The sequence below is a fragment of the Trichechus manatus genome, unplaced genomic scaffold (genome assembly GCF_000243295.1).
Source record: "Trichechus manatus latirostris isolate Lorelei unplaced genomic scaffold, TriManLat1.0 scaffold00101, whole genome shotgun sequence".
NCBI lineage: Eukaryota > Metazoa > Chordata > Mammalia > Sirenia > Trichechidae > Trichechus > Trichechus manatus.
The window spans coordinates 4528500-4553836 of record NW_004444037.1 but is presented as its reverse complement, the minus strand read 5'-3'; the positions used below and the strand labels follow the sequence as shown (position 1 = coordinate 4553836).

The 25337-nt window shown below is 38.2% G+C and overlaps 1 protein-coding gene across 1 annotated transcript in view; it reads right to left on the bottom strand.

Annotated features, from left to right (window-relative positions):
- NMU (neuromedin U) overlaps positions 1 to 23489 on the bottom strand; it is a 28940-nt gene extending 5451 nt beyond the window's left edge. The window contains exons 1-7 of the mRNA XM_004382889.2: positions 23378 to 23489; positions 16562 to 16620; positions 12181 to 12228; positions 8456 to 8515; positions 5944 to 5973; positions 5796 to 5846; positions 3883 to 3957 (exon numbers count right to left, since the gene is read on the bottom strand). Of these exons, the coding sequence (XP_004382946.1) occupies positions 3883 to 3957; positions 5796 to 5846; positions 5944 to 5973; positions 8456 to 8515; positions 12181 to 12228; positions 16562 to 16620; positions 23378 to 23489 (435 nt within the window). The remainder of the gene's footprint in view (positions 1 to 3882; positions 3958 to 5795; positions 5847 to 5943; positions 5974 to 8455; positions 8516 to 12180; positions 12229 to 16561; positions 16621 to 23377) is intronic.
- Positions 23490 to 25337: the final 1848 nt, after the last annotated feature.

Sequence of the window (25337 nt, the reverse complement as noted above, 5' to 3'; positions counted from 1 at the left end):
ATCAGGCTGGCAATTACCATGAAATGTATCAGTCAAGACATTTTTCAGTTATTCTATTAACATAAGTAGGATCATATTTTTAACTTCTAAGAAATGTTCTGAGATCTACTAAAATACTGAAATTCTTGCTTTACAACAAAAATATCTTAAATTCTGAAATATTTGTTCCTAATTCCACCTTTACTATAACCCCCAAATTACTTAAAAGATTGAAAAATTAGTGTCTAGAAATGTAGACATAGAAACTATATACTTATAAATGCCTAAATAAAAAAGTTATGACATATATTTAAAAAAAGAAAGAAAAAGGACAAAATGTAACTTTCAACGTATGGAAAATTTAAAGCTTTCAAATACAAAGCCCAACCATACAAGTCATTTAGAGTCTTATCACTGAAAACAGAGCAATATCTATAGGAATTTTTGAAGGTAAAAAAAGATATAAGGGATGGGAGAAAATGATGTCTAGCTAACAAAATTCAAGGGAAGTATTTGAATGCACTAAGATCTGAAAACTCACTTTCTTCAAGAACTCAAAATATTTCACTATCAAAAATATGTCTTAAGATGAGATGACTTAAGTCCAGCAAAGCTAATACTCCACTGTAATTTTTTTTCTATTCCTTTCTTACATTCTTTTCTTTCATAGGTTCCTTAGTAAACTTAGCTTGCTGCAAAATACTTTTAGAATTGATCACTTCTCCAACAGGATATACTATTAGGTCAGAGTTCCTGTTTTCATCCACTTGTCCGAAATATAGATGATCTCACTCAAGGTAGGAAATTCAGATAAAGTGCCAACTGGCTACACAACTGAATGTTTAGCTATGGTTGTGTAAATAATGACACTGAAGCAATGTAGTCAAACTGATAATTTGTGTATTTTAAGAAACTGGATCTTTAAACTGAATTCTTAGACTTTTCATAAGTCAAAGAAGCACTTCACAAAGTAAATGTTAAGCAATTCAAAACAACATATATCTAAACCAAAAGCTAAGAAGTGTCCTGAATACAACCAAACACTTCGAGGGACAGAGTAGCAGGGGTGGGGGTCTGGGGACTGTTGTTTCAGGGGACATCTAGGTCAACTGGAATAACAAAGTTTATTAAGAAAATGTTCTGCATCCTACTTAGGCGAGTGGTATCTGGGGTCTTAAAAGCTAGCGAGTGGCCATCTAAGATGCATCAATTGGTCCCATCTCACCTCGAGCAAAGAAGAATGAAGAACACCAAAGACACAAGGAAAATATTAGCCCAAGAGACAGAAAGGGCCACATAAACCAGAGACTGCATCAGCCTGAGACCAGAAGAACTAAACAGTGCCCAGCTACCACCAATGACCACCCTGACAGGGAACACAACAGAGAGTCCCTGATGGAGCAGGAGAAAGGTGGGGTGCAGAACTCAAATTCTAATGAAAAGACCAGACTTAATGGTTTGACTGAGACTGGAGGGAACCTGGAAGACATGGCCCTCGGACTCTCTGTTAGCCCAAAATTAAAACTATTCCTGAGGCCAACTCTACAGACAAAGATTAGACTGGACTATAAGACATAAGATGATACTCGTGAGGAGTATGCTCCTTAGCTCAAGTAGATACCTGAGACTACATGGGCAGCTCCTGTCCGGAGATGAGATGAGAAGGCAGAAAGGGACAGGAGCTGGTTGAAGGGACACAGGAAATCCAGGGTGGAAAGGAGGAATGTGCTGACACATTATAGGGAGAGCGACTAGGGTTACATAACAATGTGTGTATAAACTTTTGTATGAGAAACTAACTTGAGGAGTAAACTTTCACTTAAAGCACAATAAAAAAAGAAAAAGAAAAAAAAAGAATTAAAAGAATGAAGAAACCTTGAGGAAAAAAAAAGCATATATTACTTCTAAAAAGTTTGATGACAACTGAATTTTTTTTTAATTCTAAAAATTTAAGGGGCTATTACAATTGCTCTTACATTTCTCCTTAAAGTTGGCAGGAGATACTATCTTCTTTGATGGAAACTTAGTTTAAGAATGTGAAGAATTTAGGGAGGAAATAGTGACCATAAAAATAAATTTTGCCTGAGTTGTATGCATTTTAAGAAGTATTTAAAGACTTTAGTGGCTTTAAGAAGAAGAATGAAATTTATATGGTGTTTAAATTTAGGAAATTATTTACCTGAATTCAACTTTTAATAATATGATAGCATTAATGATTAGACTATAAAGGGAATGGCATTGTGGAAAAAAAAATCTTTTTTTTGACAAAGACTTAGAGGTCAGGGAGTCCCTAGGTGGTGCAAATAGTTAAGCACTCAACTACTAGCAGAAATGTTGGTGGTTCAAACCCACCTAGAGGCACCTCAGAAGACATGCTTAGCAATCTGCTTTTGAAAGGTCACAGCCTTGAAAACCCTATGCAGCAGTTCTACTCTACACACATGAAGTCACCATAAGTTAAATTTGACTTGACAATAACTAATAACTACAAAAAGACTAGAAGTCAGAAGACTCTGTTGTAACCTCTGATCTCACTAGTTCAGTATGATTTTGAGAAACCCCTTTAACTATTCTGAGTCTTATTTTCCCTTTTGTAAACTAGAGATAGTAATACTTGCATTATCCACTTGATAGAGTTCCCAAAGAAATAAAATGAGATACTATAAGACTGAAATCTATAACGGTTTACAACAATGCAGGGCATTACTTAAAAATACCTAGACCTCTTTGCCAGGAGACCAGAACTTGATGGTGCCCAGCTACCACTACTGAACATTTTGATCAAATATTCTATGGAAGAATCCTGATCAAAAGGGGGAAAATGTAGCACAGAATTTCAAATTCTCATGGACTCCAGACTTTCTCGAACCATGGAGGGTGGATGAAACCCTGAAACTATTGCCCTGAGATAATCTTTAAACTTTAAACCAAAAATATCCCCTGCAGTCTTCTTAAAACCAAACAACAGTTTAGCTTAACTAGTAAAAAATGTCTGCCTTAAGCATTGTGCTGTTTTAAGATCCACCTATATGGGATCAAATTGACAACAGCAACTTGAAAGATTAGACAGAAAACTTAGGGGACAGTGAGTTTATGTTAATGGAGGAGGAACAAGTCAGAAAATGAGGGTAAGAATGGTTGCACAACTCAAAGAATATAATCAATGTCACTGTATTGGTAGAACTTGTTGAATTGGTGTATGTTGGTGTATATTCTGCTGTGTATATTCTCAACAACAAAAAAAATAAATAAAATAAATTATGTAAAAAACCCAGAAATTTTCAGCATTGGAAGAGTCAGGATTCTTTTTAAATGACAGTAAAACTCCTTAATTTCTAGTTTAAAATGTTTTAACTCAGTTATATTCACCTTAAACATAGATACTGGATTTGTGCTACATTTTTGTTAATTGCGGAAAAGCAAAATACCTACATTAGGTTTCTGATGTATTTACTCCATGAGCCTTACTCTTACTAACATTTTAATAGTTGACTAGAAAACTTAACATCTTAGCTATTTGCTACCCTGGCTACAGAGAGGCGGTCAACTGTCCTTTATTTGTTCTCCTAGTTCCACCTAATGACACAATGCAATGTCCTTTCTTAAAACAAGAACAGGTTTCTCACTGGGAGAATCATTACCCTTAGAAGGAAGTACATCCCAGCTTTCTTCACTGCCCACAGCTTGAGATAGAAAAGAGATAACTTGTGGAGGGGGAACAATTCTCTTCTTCCTAAGTATGAAAACACCTCTGCAAATAGATGCTCTTACATAGGCTAACTAGGTGCTGGTGGGGTGCTTATCCTATAGAAGAATACTTAGTAAACCACCACAACTGGGAATTAACTGAAAGGGCTGTCCCACACAGACTGGCAGAGCAAGCATGCAGTTTACATTACATACGTCTACCTGGAATCTCTTCGTTCTTCTCTCATGCAGTTGAGGAATGAGCTGCAGCAACGGATGCAGGACAGATGACTGAGAGGACACGAATACACACACATGAAGAGCACAATAGCTTCTCAGCATTGGGCATAAAGACAGTTTCCTACTTTATGTGCTCACACATAAAAAGAAAGATGTTATCTAAGCCCTTTGTGAACACTTCAAAGAACCCTGGAGAATAAGCCCAAGAGAGAGAATAAAATTCTCTCTATGCTAGAATCTTTGTCATTATGTTGAAGAAGCACTTTCCTGGGAGCCTCAACTTTATCATCAGCTGACAGAAAGTAAAACACCTCGTTGCATCTTTGAGAGGCAAAAAACAGTCTGTATGCTTCTGGACTTAAAATGATTCGGGACAGATGAAACCAACTCTGTGAGAATTAGTCTTCTATTATGAAATTATTTATCTTGAATATTATACAGCACATAATCTCCTTTATAGATTACAAATTATATTTAAAATTGAAATGTATGGAGCAGGATAACAGGGGACACAAAATATGGCAATGTGTAATGGTGAAATATGTGACTAAGATGCTTTGTTTTTCAAAATGTAAAGACGCCGAGCTGAGGAAAATGAAAGCATGTTTGAGACACGTAGCTACCTGAGATGGTTTCATTATAAAGAAATGACTTGAATTGAGCCTTCTCAGTGGTATTAAAATTGCTTATCAAATGGATTACTTTAAGTCCTATGTAATGGCTTTCTGTTAACTGATTCAACTTGCATTTGGTTTGAAGTTAGTATAATCTAACTGGCAATTCCTCATAGGTAAGAATATTCAATGTGATAAACATTTAAAACTGCGTTTAAGTTTACAGTTATGTTTCCACGGGTCACATATGTTTAAATACACTATTCTCCTCAGTTCCTAAATTGGCCATATCAAAAAAAAACAAAAAACCAACCAACCAACCAACCAAACTCGTTGCCGTCGAGTTGATTCTGGCTCATAGCGACCCTGTAGGACAGAGTAGAACTGCCCCATAGGGTTTCCAAGGAGCAGGTGGTGGATTCAAACTGCCAACTTTTGGTTAGCAGCCATAGCTTTTAACCACTGTGCCACCAGGGCTCCAAAAAAATTGGTCCATAGTAAACCAAAAAACCAAATCCATTGCCATTGAGTCAATTCAGACTCAAAGTTTAAAAGAATAAATAAAATTTTAAAATCTTAAAAAAACACGATAGTCAATTGATAACTAAGTATTCAGACTGAAACACTAAAGTAGGTTGGTTAGCATTTTTTTTTAAATCCATATATACAAAAACTACCACTAAAACACACACGATTTAGAAGTGAACTGAATTTTAAATATTGGATTCTGGCTAATCTTAGAGTGTAAAACTCACATTAAATGTCTAATTACTTAACAAGGCGACCTTAGGAATAGAATTTTTCTAGTTACATTTAATTACACTTTTTACAATTATCTTTTAAAATAATTCTTAAAATGCCTTTGGATAAAACTATTTCTCCCTCGTACTAATCACCATCTGAAACATACTGTAAATATGTTTTACTTATTTATTCTTTTTTTGGCTCCAGAATATAAGCTTCATGAGAGTAGGGATTTGTTTTTTAAATTTTCTAGGTTTTTTTACCGCTGTATTTATAGTACATTCAGTTGTGCCTGGCATATAGTAGATACTCAGTAAATAACTGTTGAATGAATGAATGAATTTAATGTTCATGTAATTATTGACATAGAATAAATTAATAGATAATAAAATTTGAATTCCATTTGTTCATCCACATATACATTTTTAAGTAAAAAAAACATGAATTTTGATCTAGTGCTACTAAACTGTAAAAACAAGTTTTTAAAAAAATAAACAGTAGAGATTACTCAAAAGTAGTTTTACAACTTACCACAACATTTGAATTGCCCAACTTCTGTGTCTTTGAATAATGAAATAAGAACTGTTAAAAAAAAAAAAAAAAAAGAGTGAGCTTTACTATACATGATTAGTGGTTTTTTTGATTATTATTATTTATATATTAATGAAAATCACCTTACCCTTTTGGTATTATCTTTTTTATCTGGTTCCTGTTGAAAGGAGATACATATAATTTAAAAAAACACATCATATATGATATGTATACATTGTATAAAATATGAAAATGGAATTGGTTAGACATATGTTACTCTAAAAATAACATGAGAAATTAAGTAAATAACCCAAACAAACCCGTTGCCATTGAGTCGATTCCAACTCATAGCGACCCTATAGGACAGAGAAGAACTGTGCCATAGGGTTTCCAAGGAACGGCTAGTGGATTCCAACTGCCGACCTTTTGGTTAGCAGTCTTAACCAACGCACTACCAGGGGTCCTTAAATACTGCTTATGAATAATTAGAGATGTGGACAAAGATCATTACTGTATCATTATTCTTAAGAGTAAAAAACTGGAAACATCCTGAATGTTCAATAGTGGTGAAATGGGTAGTAATGACGTAACCACACGATGGAATAGTCAGAGAAAAAGACTAGAAGAAATCACATCAAAATGTCAGTAGTTGTTATCACTAAATGATAAGATTATGAGTTATTTTGGCTTTCTTCTATTATTTTTTCTATATTCCTCTCTCCCTCCAAAAATCTCTTAAAAATAAACAGTCATATCATTCCTTTCGTTGTTGTTGTCCTCTCTTGTTCCCATTTGCTTTTAATACAAAAGCAAGATCATGGATAAACACCATTGTCAATATGCTTCCATTTTATGTTAATTATGGAAAAAAGTCAATTAATTTTTGGGGAGGGAATTTCATCATTTAAAAACACTGGGAAAATCTAGTTATAAATACTTATATTATTTAGTTTCAGAAACCATTCATACCTTCAAACTATCAAAGTTTCTTTGAATTATTGTATATGAAAATTATGGAAGTAAGAGTATACACCAATGATAACAGGTAAAATTAGAATTGCTAATGACAAATGTAATTCTAAACTTGAGGCTTTTATTCCTTGATAGGGTAGTTTTAAAATAAATTTGTTTATAAGACATAGAATATAAAATGAGGTATGGTACATGATACCATTTTTCAAGTTCCTACCTATCCTCACTTCAGGACAAAAAGTTCTTCAAGGAATCAAATAATTTTAATAAGAAACCAAATCACCATAGTAAGACTATCAGTTTCAAACTGACATTGACAATTCAGTTTGTTTTTTATTTGCATTATTTATGTCCTTCTCTCTAACAAAGTACAACGTCCTAACCTAGGAGCCATATCATATATACTTACTAGCTTAGAAAGATGCATCTGTTCTCCAATTGTAGTATGAATCAGGGAGGAAAATAAAGCCAGCATAACCCCTAATTTCCCCCATCAGAAATGGAACACATCTTACAATTGACGGGGCATAGGATTTCCCAATTAGATGACTATAAATTCCATTAATATGACCCCAAGTTCTCGAGATAGTAGACGAGAATTATCTTAGGTGAAGGGAAGGACAGCACACACTACAGGGGAAGTCAGCACAACTGGACTAAACCAAAGCTGAGAAGTTTCCTGAATACAACCAAACACTTTGAGGGATAGAGTAGCAGGGGCAGGGGTCTGGGGACCATGCTTTCAGGGGACATCTAGGTCAATTGGCATAACAAAGTTTATTAAGAAAATGTTCTGCATCCTACTTTGGTGAGTGGTGTCTGAGGTCTTAAAAACTAGCGAGCAGCCATCTAAGACGCATCAATTGGTCCCTACTCACCTGGAGTAAAGGAAAATGAAGAACACCAAAGTCACAAGGAAACTATTAGCCCAAGAGACAGAAGGGGCCACATAAACCAAAGACTGCATCAGCCTGAGACCAGAAGAACTAAACAATGCCCAGCTACCACCAATGACCGCCCTGACAGGGAACACAACAGAGAGTCCCTGATGGAGCAGGAGAAAGGTGGAGTGCAGAACTCAAATTCTAGTAAAAAGACCAGACGTAATGGTCTGACTGAGACTGGAGGATCCCCAGAAAGCATGGCTCCTGGACTCTCTGTCAACCCAAAAATAAAACCATTCCCAAGGCCAGCCCTTGAAACAAAGATTAGACTGGACTACGGGACATAAAATGATACTCGTGGAGTGTGGTTCTTAGCTCAAGTAGATACATGAGACTAAATGGGCAACTCCTGTCCAGAGGTGAGATGAGAAGGCAGAGAGGATCAGGAGCTGGTTGAACGGACACAGGAAATCAGGGATGTAAAGGAGGAGTGTGCTGTCACAGTATAAGGAGAGCAATTAAGGTCACGTAACAATGTATGTATAAATTTTTGTATGAGAGACCAACTTGAATTGTAAACTTTCACTTAAAGTATACCAATAAAAAAAGAGAAAAAAAAAATATGACCCTAAGTTCTCAGTTGTCAGAGACACTGCAGTATTTGTTTCTTATTTAAAATCAACATATCCTCTACTACTTTCCTCTTAGCTTGTTCCTAAATTGGTCACATTTTCTTCAAGGAGGAATTCCAAGAAATCACTGAGCAATTCTTTGCCTACAAACAAAATACTATTTTAGCCTTACCTGAGGCTTTGGTAGAATCCCCATAATCATAAAGCAAAGCTCCTCCAATGCTTTGGGTGCCTAGTGGAAATGAGAAGATACATGGACCATGCTCTGGTTTCACAACATTTGGATAGAGGATATAATTATGGAATGTTAGTAGCACAAGGATAGTCCAACTACCTGGAATAGAATCCTTCTGTGGTCCATTAAAACTGTGTTGGAATCCTTCGATTTCTCTTATGACAAAAACTTGGCTGCTAAAAATAAATCTTACTTTGGACCAGATAAAATGCTATGTACTGTACATATGCACTGATTAAGGCTTCCACTGTCGTTCACACACATAGTTTTTTGTATTCACTAAGATTTCATGAAATTCTATGACTAAGTAACCAGAGCAGTACCAAAAGAGGGATTATTCTTTCCAGTTTGTAGCAAAGTCTGCATCTACATGCCAACGCTGTGAGCCTGGATGAATATTACTCATTATTGGCTAATTTGAAAATCCTGCAATTGCTTGCAAACAATGGGAGTTGGAAGAATCCCTGCATGGTGCACCTAATCTGAGTACTACCCTTCCTGGATGCTGACTGCACACCCTAGGATTAGGTTTTTCAAAGCATTCAAGAGCAGAAGTAGGGCAGGGCTCCTTGTGGTTAGCAGCCAGCTGGGTGTGGTAGGGAGCAGCACAAATGGACAAGCACGGGCGAAACCTGCTTTTGCACAGCATTCAGCAGAGTAGTACCATGGACAATTGATTACTTAATAAATGCATTTTGGATGTAATGAGGAGCTGGAACAGTGAGGGGAGCAATATAATTAGTGGTTAAAAGCATGGACTAAGGAGCTGGACAGCCTGCACTTCTATAGCAGTGCAAATTCCATTTCTGCTATTTATTCGCTGTGTTACCTTGGGCTGGTTACCTAATCTCTCTAGACTTCAATTTCTTCAGCCATAAATCAGGGATGACAACATCACTGCAGAGAGTTCTTGGAAGGATTAAATGTAGGCAAAGTTCTTAGCACAGTGCCAGGTACATAGCAATTAGTTAACAATAGAAGCTTTAAAAAAATGTGTCACCTGCAAAGCTTGATTTACATCTGCAATCACTCTTAACTTAGAAGATACACCACCTCAAGAGTTAAAAGGGTTGTTCAGGGCTGCTTATACTCTCATCCTTTGAACAACATGGTTGGCTTAACAGGGTTGGCTGTGGTTAGGGATACAGTTGGAGTTATGAAACAGTTTCTCTGTGAATCCTTCTCAGCATCAGAGATCTGCTTTGTTCTTTTCCATTTATTTGCCTGCCATGCAAATTGTTGGGATATTGATCAACAATATTTGATGGTGCATATTTATGTAGTACTTCAGTAAATCACAAGCACTTTCATATGCATAATCCCATTCTGTCCTTACAACACAGCTGTGAGATATATAGGACAGAAATTGTTATTCTCATGTGTAGAGAGCAGAAGTAAGGCTATAAGAGTATAAGAGATTAAGTCACTTGCCCAATACCACATGGCTAGTAGTTGGTAGAGTGTAGCCCAGGAACGAGGTCCTCTGACCTATAGATAGTCCATTGGAATTGACTGTTTAACCTATGCTGGGAGTTCGATGGGAGAAAAAGTAAAGTGTGAACACTGATACATCCTTTACCACTTTTTCCCCTTCAGGGATGGGTATATAGATCACCCTATAAAAATCTAGAAATAAATCCCCTCAACTTCCTTTTACAGCCCATCTAGAAATGCTGCAAAATAAAAACAAAATATGTACTGATGTTATGTGTCAAAGATGCAGCTCTTAACTCAAAGAAGAATAAATTCAGAAATATCAGTTTCATCTTAGAAAACAGCTTCTAAACAGGATGAGGCTTGGGCAACAAACAAAAGAGGCTTAAAAATGAAAGCACTTTCCCAGCTCCTCTTCACAAGAAGCCTTTATTCACTGAGCTACAACTATTCTTTAAAATTTTTCTTAAACTAAAAATTTCATATTTTACTTTTTAACTTATGGGTCTTTCATTTTCTTTTTGGTAAAAAAGTTTTAAAACTTTGTTCTAATAATTACATAAATAATAAAATAATAATGTGAAAATTAATGGTGTTTTAGAAATTGTATCCCATACCAGTTGCTGTTGAGTCAATTCCAGCTCATAGCAACCCTACAGGACAGAGTAAAACTGCTCCATAAGATTTCGAAGGCTGTAAATCTTCATGGAAGCAGACCGCCACATCTTTCTCCCGTGGAGTGGCTGGTGGGTTCAAACTGCTGATCTTTCAGTTAGCAGCCGAGCAGTTAACCACTGCACTGCCAGGGCTCCTTAAAATTTTATCAGTTGATGAAAAAGATTTAGTAGTAATTTAGTCTTCTGAAAGGTACATAGTATCCAAATCCAATAAAAGCTTAGTTTATCTTGATGGTGTTTAGATGTGTGCTCTAAAATTCACCCTCCTACTACTGCAGAAATAAACGTAATTCTGGGATGTTCCTAAATTTTTAAATGAAATGCCAAAGCTTGTATGGTGAATAAAATCCATCACATGTTTTGTATCAGTCAACATTCTTTGAGTAATTTCAGATATTCTTCATAAAAGTCATCTATTTTGATCCTGGTCTTTCTTTATCACCTAATGCCTCTAAACTTCCTGCACATGATCCTCTGCAGATTGAGGAACAGGTTAAGGTAGGACAAATACAGCAGACTACACAAGACTGCTTCTCCAAACTAGCCAGGATGACACTTTGGAAGGACTGCGGGAGTGAACAATGACCAGGGTACCTTGGCCAGATCTTGTAGGGGGTACACCCCAGTCATAAAGCTCATTGCTCTGGAAGGGCTAGAGCCAGGAACCTCTACTGAGCCCTCTTCTCTGTCCAGGAGACTGGTGGTAGAAGAGTCAAGGCACTAAGACAAACTCTGTTCTACCTTCGCTCAGAGATAGAGCTGCAGACAGAAGCAGCATCTTCCAGTAAAGACAGTGTAAGGAGGAAACGATCCTCTTGTTTCCATGGAAAGGAGCTACACTAATATCCTGGCCTTTCTGCCCAGCCCTCTCTTTGCTCTTTCCTATGGGAAGAGAAGTGAGTTGTCCAATAGGTGAACTGTGAGAAGGAAATTGGGCATGCTCAGTTCAGCCCTTTCCTCTCTGGGAATCAGCAGTCTGGTCTGCAGTTCTTGTCTGGTCTCTGCCCTGTGGCAGAAAACTTGACTTTGGCGAGAGGCCCAGAATCATGTTCTGAGACTCGCAGGTAAGTTTAATTCTGGGGGTAGTTTTAACAAACACACTTGGCATTAGATCTAAAGCCACATTCACCAACCGACTCTTCAGTTATAATGATGATAGTTTAATCTCCATATGTCTGACTCAGTAAATCTCGCTCTTCAGTGGGTTTCAGATTCAACTTGGTGAGAGGTATATCTGCCACAAAATATAGCAATATATACATTATTTTTTAACTTAACACAGAATTTAATTTTGAAATTATCATTTTAATTTGACATTACACGATTTCCAAAATATGCATATATTATCCACAAATTTATTTTATTTGGAGATAAAAGCTTACAACATAAGCCCATAGCATCGATTAATACCTGCAGAGGCTATAATAATTTCTAATATGTTGACATGTTTTGATAAATCCATAAAGCAATGACAGGTCCAAATGGAGAAATGAGTATTTCAGCATTACACAAATGCCTACATTATTACAAAACACCTCTAATTGGAATTACCTGAGGCCAAGACTCAGTAAACAGGAAAGATGAACAAGTATCATCTATCTGTAGAAAACAAAAATGCCAGTTACTCCATCAACAGATGAATGGATTAACAAAACGTGTTACCTGAACACAATGGAATACTACTCAGCTATAAAGAGAATGGAGTCCTGATGCATGCCACAGCATGGATGAAAACATTATGCTGAGCAAAATAAGTCAGTCACAAAAAGACAAATACTGTACGATCTTACTGATATGAAATAAGCAAATATATAGAAAAATCTAAACCCGTTGCCGTTGAGTCATTTCCGACTCATAGTGACCCTATAGGACAGAGTTCGAGAACTGCCCCATAGGGTTTCCAAAGCTATAAATCTTTATGGAAGCACCTCATCTTTCTCCTGCTAAGCAACTGGTGAGTTCAAACCACCGACCCTTTGGTTAACAGCTGAGCACTTAACCACTGCGCCACCAGGGCTTCTTAAATATATAGAAACCAAAGTTTATTAGTGGTTACCAGGGGCCAGACGGAGGGGGAAAGGGTAGTTTTTGCTTAAGGGGCATTGAGTTTATGTTAAAGGTGTTGGAATAACTTAGAAAAGGATAGCAATAATGGTTGCCTAACTTGAAGAATGTAATCAATGTCACTGAATTGTACATGTAGAAATTGTTGAATGGTGTATGTTTTGTTACGTATATTTTCACCTTAATTTTTAAAAATGCTAGTTACATCCTGGAAAGAGACAGAAAATAGCAGAAAATTGACAGAATGAGGCTTTATTAATTTGGTAGTTTACAAATTCAAGTTATTATTTAGCATTAATTGAAGTTGTGACAGCTTAAGACTCTTGATTTGGGAAAGAGGAGACTCTTAAACTTTCTAAAAACATCCTGGAATTGGGATTTCCCCAAGATTTGCCCCTAGCAACAGGGGTATGTGTTTCCAATAATAATGATAAGGATCACTAGAGAGTATAAAGAGGCTTCATACAGTGAGGGAAAAATGTTTGGGTACTATTCAGCTTGAGAAATGTGAGAGGTGACTAAAGTATGGCCTCTAAATTAAGGAGCATGCCGTTATCATGCGGTTTTGTTTTTTTTTTTAACCACACATGAATGTCATCACATCATCTAAATTAACATAACTGCATACAGTGAAAACTTACACAACATAGGCAATCTACGAATTCGGTAACATGGAGTCAGCATTAGAAAAGAGTTCTACTTTATAATGAAGGTTTATTGAGCTGGAGTTGGCAACTGGCTGTTCTCGTCCTTTAACCTAAAAAGAAAGCTGGCGAGAGAGACTTTAAACTGTAGTATAAGAGATTTATATTAAACATTAAAAAAAAAGAATTCTGCTAAAAAGTTATGCACTAAGCTGGATGTCTGGAGTTGTTTTATGGCATTTATTTTTCTGGAGGCCTTTTAAAGTGTGACTGGAAAAAAAAAGGGACTGATTCTTGTCTGTTTGGGATGATTTAGGTTGAGTCCTGTTTATGGCATAATGTCTCAAGGCCCGCTTCCTGTCCCAAAATTCTTCTGTTTAGCAGTTTAATTTCCATTTTCACACCACACTGAGAGGGGGATTATTATATTCTTCAGTCATAATCTCCCAAGCTTTTTATTGCTTATTGCTTCTTATTCCGAGCTGAACATAGCCTAAAATGCATGGTCCTCTAATTTTGAGAATAACCGAGTAACAAAGGTATAAAAAGTTATAGAAAAGCATAAGCTATGTCTCCTCCTTTTTATCCTTACAAAACGTGTCATCTTCTCTCTGTGTATCACAGATACTTGGGGAATTGTTTTGTTCCACTCATCCCCTGTACCTGCCCTCCTGCTACCTCTTCCATGTGACACAAGCCCAGAATTATAGACACAAAGGCACACATGCGCACAAACACACAGACTGGTAAACTTCTTGAGGGAAAGGACTATATCATATCTAACTTAAACAGAGTAAGTCTTCAACAAATATGCTTTAATTAAACCGAATTGAACTTGTGGAAGAAAATAAAATGAGAAGTCAATAGAGAGGGGAAAACCCAAATACATCATTTTAAGCTTTGAATTTTGACCAATGCTAAATATATCACCTCCAGAAGTTATCTTCTTTGTTCTAGTAGGGTAGCAGGAAGCGGTTCCTCCTGAAAGGTTTATGGCTCTTGGTACCTGAAGACATTACAAGCTCAAGGGGAAAGCCATCCACTCATAGACCAGGGTACCTATCTGTTGAGGTGGCTCATGTCCAAGAACAGAGAACCCTTGAGCCTCAGAACTAACTAACCAGTGCATCAACATGTCTGATGTTTGAATGCAAACATCAGAATTAAAAGAAACCATTAATCAAATTAGGAGATAATTGCAAGGCTTTTAAGTCTTTGTTCTTTTGTTTGAAAGACACAGCAACACCGGATCACTCCATTTCCATTTAAGTAAGCACTTATTTATTTTACTCAGTGTATGGCCCTAATGGTTTTGAGTGCCATTAAATGCTTTTGAGAGCTCTGTAGAGTCCATTGGTGAACCTGTTTGACAATAGTTATGTCTCTATATATGGTTTGAGAAGTATGTGTTTCTAATGTTTGAGTAGCTCTGTAATTTTTAAAACCTCCAGCAGAAAAATTAATGACATGTTCTTAGCATTTTAATACCTTCAAATATCTTTTTGTGTAAAAGAATTTACAGTGATTTTACGATCTATTTGAGTTTTCTTGTAGAATTATCATCTAAAATATTTTCCCAGAGATTTCCCACAGAAATATAAATGATTTCAAGCTAAAAATAAAGGTTTCTGTGCTATACATTAATCTCCAATCTGTCTCCTAAATTACTCTTTATCTTGTTTTTCTAGCATGTATTTTGATATCCTACCATAGCAGAGATCCTTATAATAAGCTTCATAAATACTCTTAAAGACTATTTAGTATGTGGGCCCTTATCACCTGTCTTATCTTTTCCCTGATGTATTTTTTAGGGTGGTAGCTTAAGTGCAAAGGATAGTCTCTGTTCATAGCTCACTATCATCATTACTCTTGTTTTATTTACTTATATATTCATCCTATGTTTCCATTTTCCTACTCCCATTCCATCCTCCCATCGGCAACTCTTCTAATGTGTTTGATGTTTGTATAGGTTCTTGTAAAATCAGTATTGCTGTTTTGTATGCATCAATGTATTTTCTTACTTCTTTTCACTTAATGCAATGTTTTGGGATATATCCAGGCTGCTGGATGTACATTTAGTATGTCATATCTCACTGCTGTATTCTATAATGTGCACCACCACGTTACCTATCCACTCCCCTGTGATGGACAGCTGGGTTCTCTATGATTCCTTTCATTACAAACAAAGCATTGATCGTATTCCTTGTATCTGTCCTCCAATTATGGATCTGTAGGAGCATATCTTTGGGCTATAGTCAGGAGAGGGAGTACTGGATTATGAGGATATGCAGATTGCTTTCTAGATGGCTCTACCAGTTATACTTTCACTATTAATTCCTAATTTTATTGCATTATGGTTAGAGAACATTTGAAACGAATACTTTCTAATTTATGGAAGCTTCCTTTGTGTTCTAACACATGGTCTACTTTTTTTTTTTTTAATGCTCCAAGTATGCTCAAAGAGAATGCACATTCTACTTGGCGTAGGTTTTAAAAATATATCTAAGTGCTCAAATTTATTAATTTTATGGTTAGATCTTTGATATATCTGTTTATGTTTGATCTGCTTTAACTATCAGTTTTTGAGATGTACTAAAATCTCCAACTAAAACTGTTGATTTATTTATTTCTCCCTGAAGTTACATCAATTGTTAAATAAAATTTAAGGTTGCATTGTTAATATATGTTCCTGATGGTTGTATCTCCTTGCTCTGTTCTTTTTACCAGCATATAACATCCCTCTTTGTCTGTTAGGATGGTTTCCTCATTTGAATTCTATTTTATCAGATATTGAGACGGCTACTCCAATTTTCTTCCAGTTCATATCTGCTTGGTGCATCATTTTCCATCCTTTTATGCTTAGTCTTTTTTTGTTTCCTGTTTTAATTATGCCTCTTATAGAAAACATATTGTTGCATTTTTTTTTAATTCAATCTGAGAGTCTGTGTCTCTTAAGTGGTGTGTTTTAACACAATCACATTTATTGTAATTAATCTATTATTAGAACTTATTTCTGCCATCATACTTTACCATTTACTATTTTTTATTTCTTTTCATCTTTCCTTCTCTTTTATTTAATAAAAGTGATAATTCTGAATATAATGATAGCAGAGTGTTGGTAAAATCAGAGTTGGCCCAAAGCTCAATTATATTATTTCATTTTACCATGTTAATTTCAAGAAAGGGTAAAATTTCCACTGATGTATGTGAAAATAATTCTTTACCTCATTCCATAGCTGTAGTTCTTGTTCTGGCTGTAATCCTAGAGGTAATATTGGAGCACCTAAAAATAAAATTATACCCATATGTTAATTTCATAGTCTTCGTCCTTTTGTAATTCCTTTCCAGAGATTATTTCTCATATTTTACTGTACACTACTACCCTCTTATTTGGACTTGAAATTTCAGCACTTGACTTAGCATAAGGAGACATAATTGCTGAAGAAATCTTAACAACATTACAATGACATTACTCTCAAGAATGAATTACTTATATGTCTACACAAAAACTTGTACATGAATGTTCACGGCAGCATTATTTATAATAGGCCCAAAGTGGAAACAATCCAAATGCTCATCAACTTGTGAATGAATAAACAAAATGTAGTATATCCATACAATGGCCATAAAAATGAATGAACTACTGTTACATGCTACAACATGGATGAACCTCAGTAACATTATGCTAAGTGAAAGAAGCCTGACACAAAAGACGAAATATTGTATGATTCCATTTATATAAAATGTCCAGAAAAGCAAATCTGGGTGGGGGTAGCAACAGGGATTGATTGCAAATGGGCATTGTCATGGTTTGAATTATGTCCCCCAAAAAATGTGTGTATCAATTTGGCTGGGCCATGATTCCTGGTACTGTGTGATTTTCCCGTATGTTGTAAACCTGCCTCTGTGATGTTAATGAGGGAGGATGGGTGGCAGTTGTGTTAGTAAGGCAGGACCTGATCTACAAGACTGGATTGTGTCCTGAGGCAATCTCTTGAGATATAAAAGACAGAGGTGAGCAGTGAGACAGGGGGACCTCATACCATCAAGAAATCAATGCCAGGAGCAGAGGGCGTCCTTTGAACAGGGGTCCCTGTGCAGAGAAGCTCCTAGTCTGGGGGAACACTGATGAGAAGGCCGACAGAGAGAGAAAGACTTCCCCTGGAGCTGACACCCTGAATTTGGCTTTTAGCCTACTTTGACTGTGAGGAAATAAATTTCTCTTTGTTAAAACCATCCATTTGTGGTATTTCTGTTATAGCAGCACTAGATGACTAAGACAGGCTTGATGGATCTTTTGAAGGTGACAAAAACATTCGAAAATTGTATTGTCACCATAGCATCACAACTCTGTAAATCTACTAAAAATCACTGAACTGTATACTTAAAAACAAGTACATTTTATGGTATGTAAAATATATCTCAATAAAGCTCTTTAAAAATAAGAATAAATTATTTGTCAGGGCTTTCATTGTTATTAAAATAAGTTTTAATTTGCTTACATCATCTAAAATAATATTTGCTGCATAGGTTTATCGAGGGCAATTACCAACAATAAGCATAGGTTTAATTTTATAATTCATACTATGTAAATGATAAATATGGAGTCCCTGGGTGGTGCAATGGTTAAGTGCTCATCTACTAGCAGAAAGGTTGGCAGTTTAAACCCACCCAGAGGTGCCTCAGGAGATAGATCTGGTGATCTGCTTCTGAAAGGTTACAGTCTTGAAAAGCCTGTGGAGCAGCTCTACTCTGCACATATGAGGTTGCCATGAGCTGGAACTGTTGCCATGGAGTCAGTTCCAGCGCATGGCAACCAACATCAACAAATTATGAATATAATCTCAATATTTTGAGGTTTTTATTAATATTTGAATGTGATTGCTATTTATTTTCTTATCTATATACACTTTCTCCTCACTTATTGACTATCTCATTATCAGACATTTCTCATTTATAACAATAGTAAAAAATCTACTATCTGACTATTTTGTGCATTAACGATGTATGTCTGGCAGTAATGAACGCCAAAGTGCAAGGTGAGAGTAATGCTGGCTATGATGGTTAAGGTTATGCGTCAACTTGGCTGGAGCATGATTCTCAGTGGTTTAGCAGTTATGTAATGATGTAGTCATCCTCCATTTTGTGATCTGATGTATTCATCCTTCCTTTTCACTCAACGCCAATTTCACATAATGACCTGGTCTTTGCAACCTAACCATGTCGATAAATCAATAAGTGGAGAGGGAATATATTTATCTTTACTAAAAACAATAATAAGTCCTGTAATGATAGATGGTAAGTTTTTCTAAAATTTCAAATGTAGCAAAATTAAACACTTAAAAAAAATAGTCTTAAAGAAAAGAACTTTTTTTAAATCTTAGTAAATGTTTTACTTAACCTGTTGTTGTTGTTAGTTGCCTTTGAGTTGATTCCAACTCATGGTGACCCCGTGTGTGCAGAGTAGAACTGCACCATAGGGTTTTCAAGGCTGTAACCTTTCAGAAACAGATTGCCAGTCCTGTCTTCTGAGGCGCCTTTGGGTGGGTTCAAACTGCCAACCTTTTGGCTAATAGTCGAGTATTTAACTGTTTGTACCACCAAGGGACTCCAAGAACGTTTCTTTTTTTTAATAATAATAAGATAGCACTTACTAACATTGATTTGGGCATTTACTTAATGCCAGGCATTATGCTAAGCATTTTATATAGGTTATATTCTTTACCCTTCACAACAACCTTTCAAGATAGATACTAATTATTAATTTCCATTTTAAGATGAGGAAACTGAGGCAATGAAAGACTAAGTAATTTGTCCAAGGTCACATAGATAAGTAGCAAAGAGAGATTTCAAACCAGGTCCAGCTGACTCCAAATCCAGACAGATTTTTTTTTTCTCTTAATTCTCTTACTTTTCAGTCAAGCTTTCCCTTGGGTTCACAGAACTTTCTACTATTAGTTTATTTATATTCTAATAATAATAATAATAATCACAACAACAGTAATTAACTACATTTTCTGTGATACCAAGCATTAGGAAGATCAGGATATCAGGGTACCATGTCCCCAAAGTTGCATGAGCTGCTTATATTGCTGTTATGACTAACTTCATCCCATGCACTTATATGACATGAAAAAGGGGCAGTTTGTGAGTTTTACACAAAACGTGTAAAGACAGTCTCAGGGTAAAAAGAAGAGAAGTAGAGAAGTAGAAATTAAAAAAAAATTTTTCTCTATAACTTATGGATGATCACTAATACCCTATAACTGAAACCAAAGTAAGGGAGAAATTCCCCCATTAGTCAATTGTTGATGTGATTTTCCTCCCAAGATATCCTGAATGTGGGCTGTCTTCTATCAAAAAGCACTACTTAGATTACTATGCCAAATAGTGTCAGAAACAATGCCACTATATTCTACCTCATAAAAACTGCAGTTTTGATTGATCCCTTTCCTCAAGGTATTATACTTCAGGACTAGCTAGTAAGGAGAAATCTTCAGTCTTATACTGTGCTATATAACTTAGTAAGGAGTGCTGGTGTTGCAGTGGTTAAGCATTCAACTGCTAACCGTAAGGTCAGTGATTCGAATCCACCAGCCGCTCCGTGGGAGAAAGATGGGCAGTCTGCTTCCATAAAGATTACAGCCTTGGAAATCCTATGGGGCAGTTCTGCTCTGCCTTTTAGGGTTTCTATTACTTGGAAAAGATTCAACGGCAACGGGTTTTGTTGGTATCTAACTAAGTGACATGAATAATATGTTCAGACAGCTTGTGTGTTTGTAAATACACTATGTGTAAGAGAAAGAAAAACAGACTTGATTATTCTAAAAGTGGTGCCAATTTTCTTTTCTCACTGCTAGTATTTAACTAGCGTAGGATTCAGAAGTGAGAAGTTGCTACTGCTGACTGAATTTTAAGAATTATTCAATGAGCATAATTCCTGGGTAAGAAAAGACACTTCTCAATTTAGTCTTAGAAGCTTGAACCTTATTTTCACCAACAAAATCAAGGGGCAGTTTGTCGCAGGTATCTAAAATGTTCACCACTCGTCTGTCCGTTTGTTGTACTGTGGGGGTTTTCATGTTGCTGTGATGCTGAAAGCTATGCCACCGGTATTTCAAATACCAGCAGGGTCACCCATGGCGGACAGGTGTTAGCAGCGCTCCCAGACTAAGACAGACTAGGAGGAAGGACTTGGCGGTCTACTTCTGAAAAACTTGGCCAGTGAAAACCTTGTGAATAGCAGCAGAAGACTGATAGAGTGCCAGAAGATGAGCCCTTCATGTTGGCAATGATTGTGCAGATGGCACAAGACCATGAAATGTTTCATTCTGTTGTACCTAGGGTTGCTATGAGTCAGAACTGACTCAATGGCATCTAGTAACAGCAACAATAATCTAAAATGCACCCCTCTTATAGGAATTTTCCTTCTTTTCTTCAGGAATGTTCTCTGAATAACAAGCTGTTTCCATCCACCCAATCTGTGGTTGGCCCTTTATTTTCTCATAGCTATTGTTTGCTCTGCTAACTCATTTTTGCCAGGGATGCTGCACTTACTAGCACTATTTTCCACCCCTTGGCTTTGCACATTGTTTTGTTGTTTTTAGATATGCCCACTTGCACCTTGCATAATGATTCATCCTGCTAGATTATCTCAGTTCTACTTATGTCAGGCTTTCCTTCCAGGGCCATCTTTAGGGACACATGACTAGGGCAGATCATATTGTATATTCGCCCTCTCTGATCTCCATCACATTTTTAGAGAGATAAAATTAGTTTTTAAGTATTAAGAGCAGTTCTGAAGGGGGAGAGAAGGCGCAAAGGGACAGTCTAAGGTTTAAGGGTAGTGAAAGAGGTTTCTCATGCCTTTGCTTGAAAAATATTGGTGATATTTATAAGCCAATTGGTCTGCCAACAGATATGCCATTTTTGGAAATGAAACCCAAGACTTTTTTTTTTCTTTTTTTAAGGAGCCAGTTCCCACTCAACCTCCTCACTTTCATAGTTACTGCTCAAACCCCAGTAACTCCTGGTGAACCGCCCCCGCCCATCTCCCTCTCTCCCTCCAAAAAAAAGCAGTTGTTACCTCCCATTCATGCAAAACCACTGCAAACATATGCATGTAACCTGCATGGAAAGCACATTTGCTTTACATAACAAAGCCACTTTTACAACAATGATTATCTGCTTCCTTCAAAGGGCAGATAAAGATACCACTCTAATTTTATCCATAATAAATAAAAAATCAAAAAGGATTGACATTATTTTGCATAAATCATGATTTATCACTGTTGGCTATGTGATAGAGAAGGTTGAGTTCTCCTAGCATCTGATTGCTTTGATTTCAAAGACAAATTACCTTTCTTTTCAAACATGGGAGCCCCTTCCACCCCCACCCAGTGCCTCAAGAAAAGGATAAAATAAAAACAATGAAAGGACAGAAATAAAAATAAATAGATTAGGAAAAGAATGATAGCCTCAGACCTGCTACCCATCTGTCAGTTTGTCATACTGTGGTGGCTTGCGTGTTGCTATGTTGCTGGAAGCTATGCCACCAGTATGTCAAATACCAGCAGGATGACTCATCACCGTCAGGTTTCAAAGGGAGCTTGCAGACTATGAGAGACTAGGAAGAAAGGTCTGGTGATCTACTTCCAAAAATTAGCCAATGAAAACCTCATGTACCACTACAGAATATTGTTCAATGTAGTGCTGGAAGATGAACTCCTAGGTTGGAAGGCATTACTCAGTGGCCCCAACAATGGACTCAAACATGTGGATGGTCATGAAGATGGCACAGGACTTGGCATGTAATGATTTTGTTCCATTATACATAAAGTCACCATGAGTTGGAGGCTACTTAAAGGCAACTAACAAGAACAACAGAACTGAAAACTGGGCTACATGATCTGAAAGGTCTCCGCAGTTATGATTTTTAAGTCCCCAACTACATGAACAATGGTGTAACAGTCTATCCACCTTTACCCCACTGATAGGACAGCAGAGGGAAGCTAAGAGAAACTGCTGTGAAGCTCGAAAATTCATGGTGGTAGCAGAGCAGTGGCTGGAGCTTGGCTATGGATGCTAGGCCCCAACCCCCACCCCACCCCACCAAAGTTCATGAAAACGTGGTAACTTTTAGGGAATGGAGTGAAACGATCTCTCCATTGGAACTTGTGCTCTGCTCTGACAGGTCTCCCAAGCTTCAGACCTTCTGTCGCTGACCTTTCTTTTCCTGCTTCTGTCCTCTAACCCAATCTCAGGAGGTCCCTACTGTTGTCAAATCGCATACGCCTTAACTGGCTTTAGCTGGAGCACTGACTGTAAGTCCCACTTGCACACTGCCCCTCCAACTCTGCGTGAGGGTAAAGTCTCTATTCTTTTCCTGATCCGGTGCCTGAAAACCTACCAGGCACAGAGCCCACTATTTTACCGTCCTAAACGGCTAGGATGGGGCTTGTTTCACTGCTTGGGGTTATCTGAACAGACACGAGCTCACTAACCAAAGAAGTTGAACGCTCCACAAGTTTACGTCGCATCAGCAGGCGAAATAACAAACGCACGCTTATTTAAGCTTCAACCATCAGTCTCTCCAATAATTGCAATCAAAGGAAAAACATTTTAATTCTCACTGTTCTAATTCCCGTTATCCATGAGCCACGGGGGCTGGAAATCCCGAGTCTGCGGGAGTCCTGCTCAGGTTTCCACCAACTGCAGCCTGCCCTGGGTCTTTTCTAAGGCGCCAAGGCGCGGGACTGGGAATTTCACCCGGAGCCCCGAAACGCGATGGAGCCCGGTCAGAGGCACCTGCGTCGCTGGCTGCGCTGGTGTGGCGACCCGCGCCTGTCGCCATGCTCTGAAGTCAAGCGTGAGAAACCAGGAAGCCTTGCAGTACGAGGGTAAAGAAAGTCCCTGAAGCCAAGAGCAGAGAAAGGGAGGGAAGGGAGAGCGGAGAGTGGAGCAGGGGAGAGGAGCGAGAAGGGCGCAGCGCGGGACAGCGGCCCCGGGACCCAAGAGGCGCCGGGCGTGGGCCGCCTTACCTTGGCAGGCGTCCGGGCTGCAGGTAATCAGCAGCAGCACCAGGAGGAGAGGGGACGCCGCGGCCACTTGCCTGGGGGGCGGCCCGGGGCGGCGGCTTGCTGTTCGCGACATATCTGCGCCTACAGGTGGCTCTAGGCTCAGTACCCCTGGCGGTGCCTCTGCGTCCCCCGAGCGTCGCGAGCTGGTCTAGGCAGCCAGACTGACCTCCCCGCGCCGCCAACTTTTAAATCTCTTGGACACGTGGGCTGAGGTGGCGCGGTCCCGGCTCGCGTCACCTCGCCGCCCCCGGTCTCCGTCGCGTCATCCTGGACCCGCTTCCTGCCACCAGCCCCAGCCTGCAGCGGGACCCGCGCGCCTGGCCTACGTTTCTGACTCAAGTACCACGCATTTGAGCTCTCGCCGCTCTAGGGCATAGAAGAGAATAGAATTAAAATAATGCAAGTCTATTCCCTTCTTTGGAGGGCTTTGAGTGGGAGTCGGAGGAGGATGGCAAACCAGGCTGTCCAAACAGTCTGGGGATCAGAGTTTTTCAACTTGGTAGTGCCAATGTTCTCTCGTTTCTACCATCTGCCTCGGACGCCTCCACATATTCACCTTCCTTGGGAAGCTTTCTCTTTCCCACCCGACTGTGCCAGGTCTGCATCCTCTCCCAAAGCTCCTAGCACAGTGCCTGGTGCCTATTAAGGCAATGTTGCTTCAGTGTTGGTGTTGATATTGTTGACCATGCCCCAAATTCCTACAAAGTCTGACACCACTTAGGGAACACCATTTGTTTGTTATGAAGGAACAAAGAGAAAGGACTGCTGGGGCTTGACCATGCATGCATTTCTAACAGAAAAAAGGTTTTTGGATGTCCCACAGATTCCAAGCCTAAAGTAACTCTTTTTTCTATGCATTTCAGCCACTGTCACTCCCAACCTGTTGCATTCTGATATCCATTGTGATCTGTATTTCCACCTCCCTCTCCATGCTTCTCTCTGCTTCCAAGGTGGGAATGTGCAGGGCATCAGCTGACAGGGTTCTAATTTGCTTCTACAGGAAGAGGGAAAATTGATCTTATGTGACCTCCTTTGAAAGAGGAGGAATGCTGAGAAAAGAGTAGGACCAGAACCAGTTGCCACGGAGTTGATTCCCACCCATGGCGACTCCATGTGTGTCAGAAGAGTAGAACTCTGCTCCACAGGGTTTTCAGGGGCTAATTTTTAGAAAGTAGATCACCTGGCATTCCTTTTTTCTGAGGCATCTTTGAGTGGACTCAACCTCCAGCCTTTCAGCTTGCAGCCCAATGTGTTAACAGTTTACATCACCCAGGGACTCCATTATCTTAGATAGGACACAAAAAATATGAAGCATAATAGAAAGAACATTTCTTAAGGGCCATCTTTATGTCAGGCACTTCCCCTTGCTATTTTATTTAATATCCATGGCATCTATGGGCTGTAAAACTATGACAATTCTCATTTTATAATGCTTAGAGAGATCATACAATTTGCCTAAGGATATAAGCATTTGAGGGAGCCACTGGCCATGCTCTTCTGTCAAGATGTTTCTTCCCTAAGTCAGGTGATTTAATGTATCATACTGTGCAACCCAGTATAGGCACGGCATGCCATTGGGGAATACCACATGTAATAGGAGTAAGACCTTTTCTAAAGGAAATGACAATTTGACAAAGGACTCCAACCCCATTCTCAAATAGTTGTATTACAAGGCAGACTAGGATAGTGACCTGTCAGAAATACAGAGGCAGGAATAAAACCCTGGGATGTTCTCCTAGTCTGACAGATAAAGTAAAAAAATGGCTACCATTTTCAAGTGCTTTATCTACAGGCATGGGAGCAAACCCAGATTACAAATCTGGTCCAGGTTTAAGGGTGGGTGAGAATAGATTTGATTCAGGATTGCTTATACTTTGATTTATTATCCTGTAGTTGTTGTTGTTAGGTGCTGTCGAGTTCG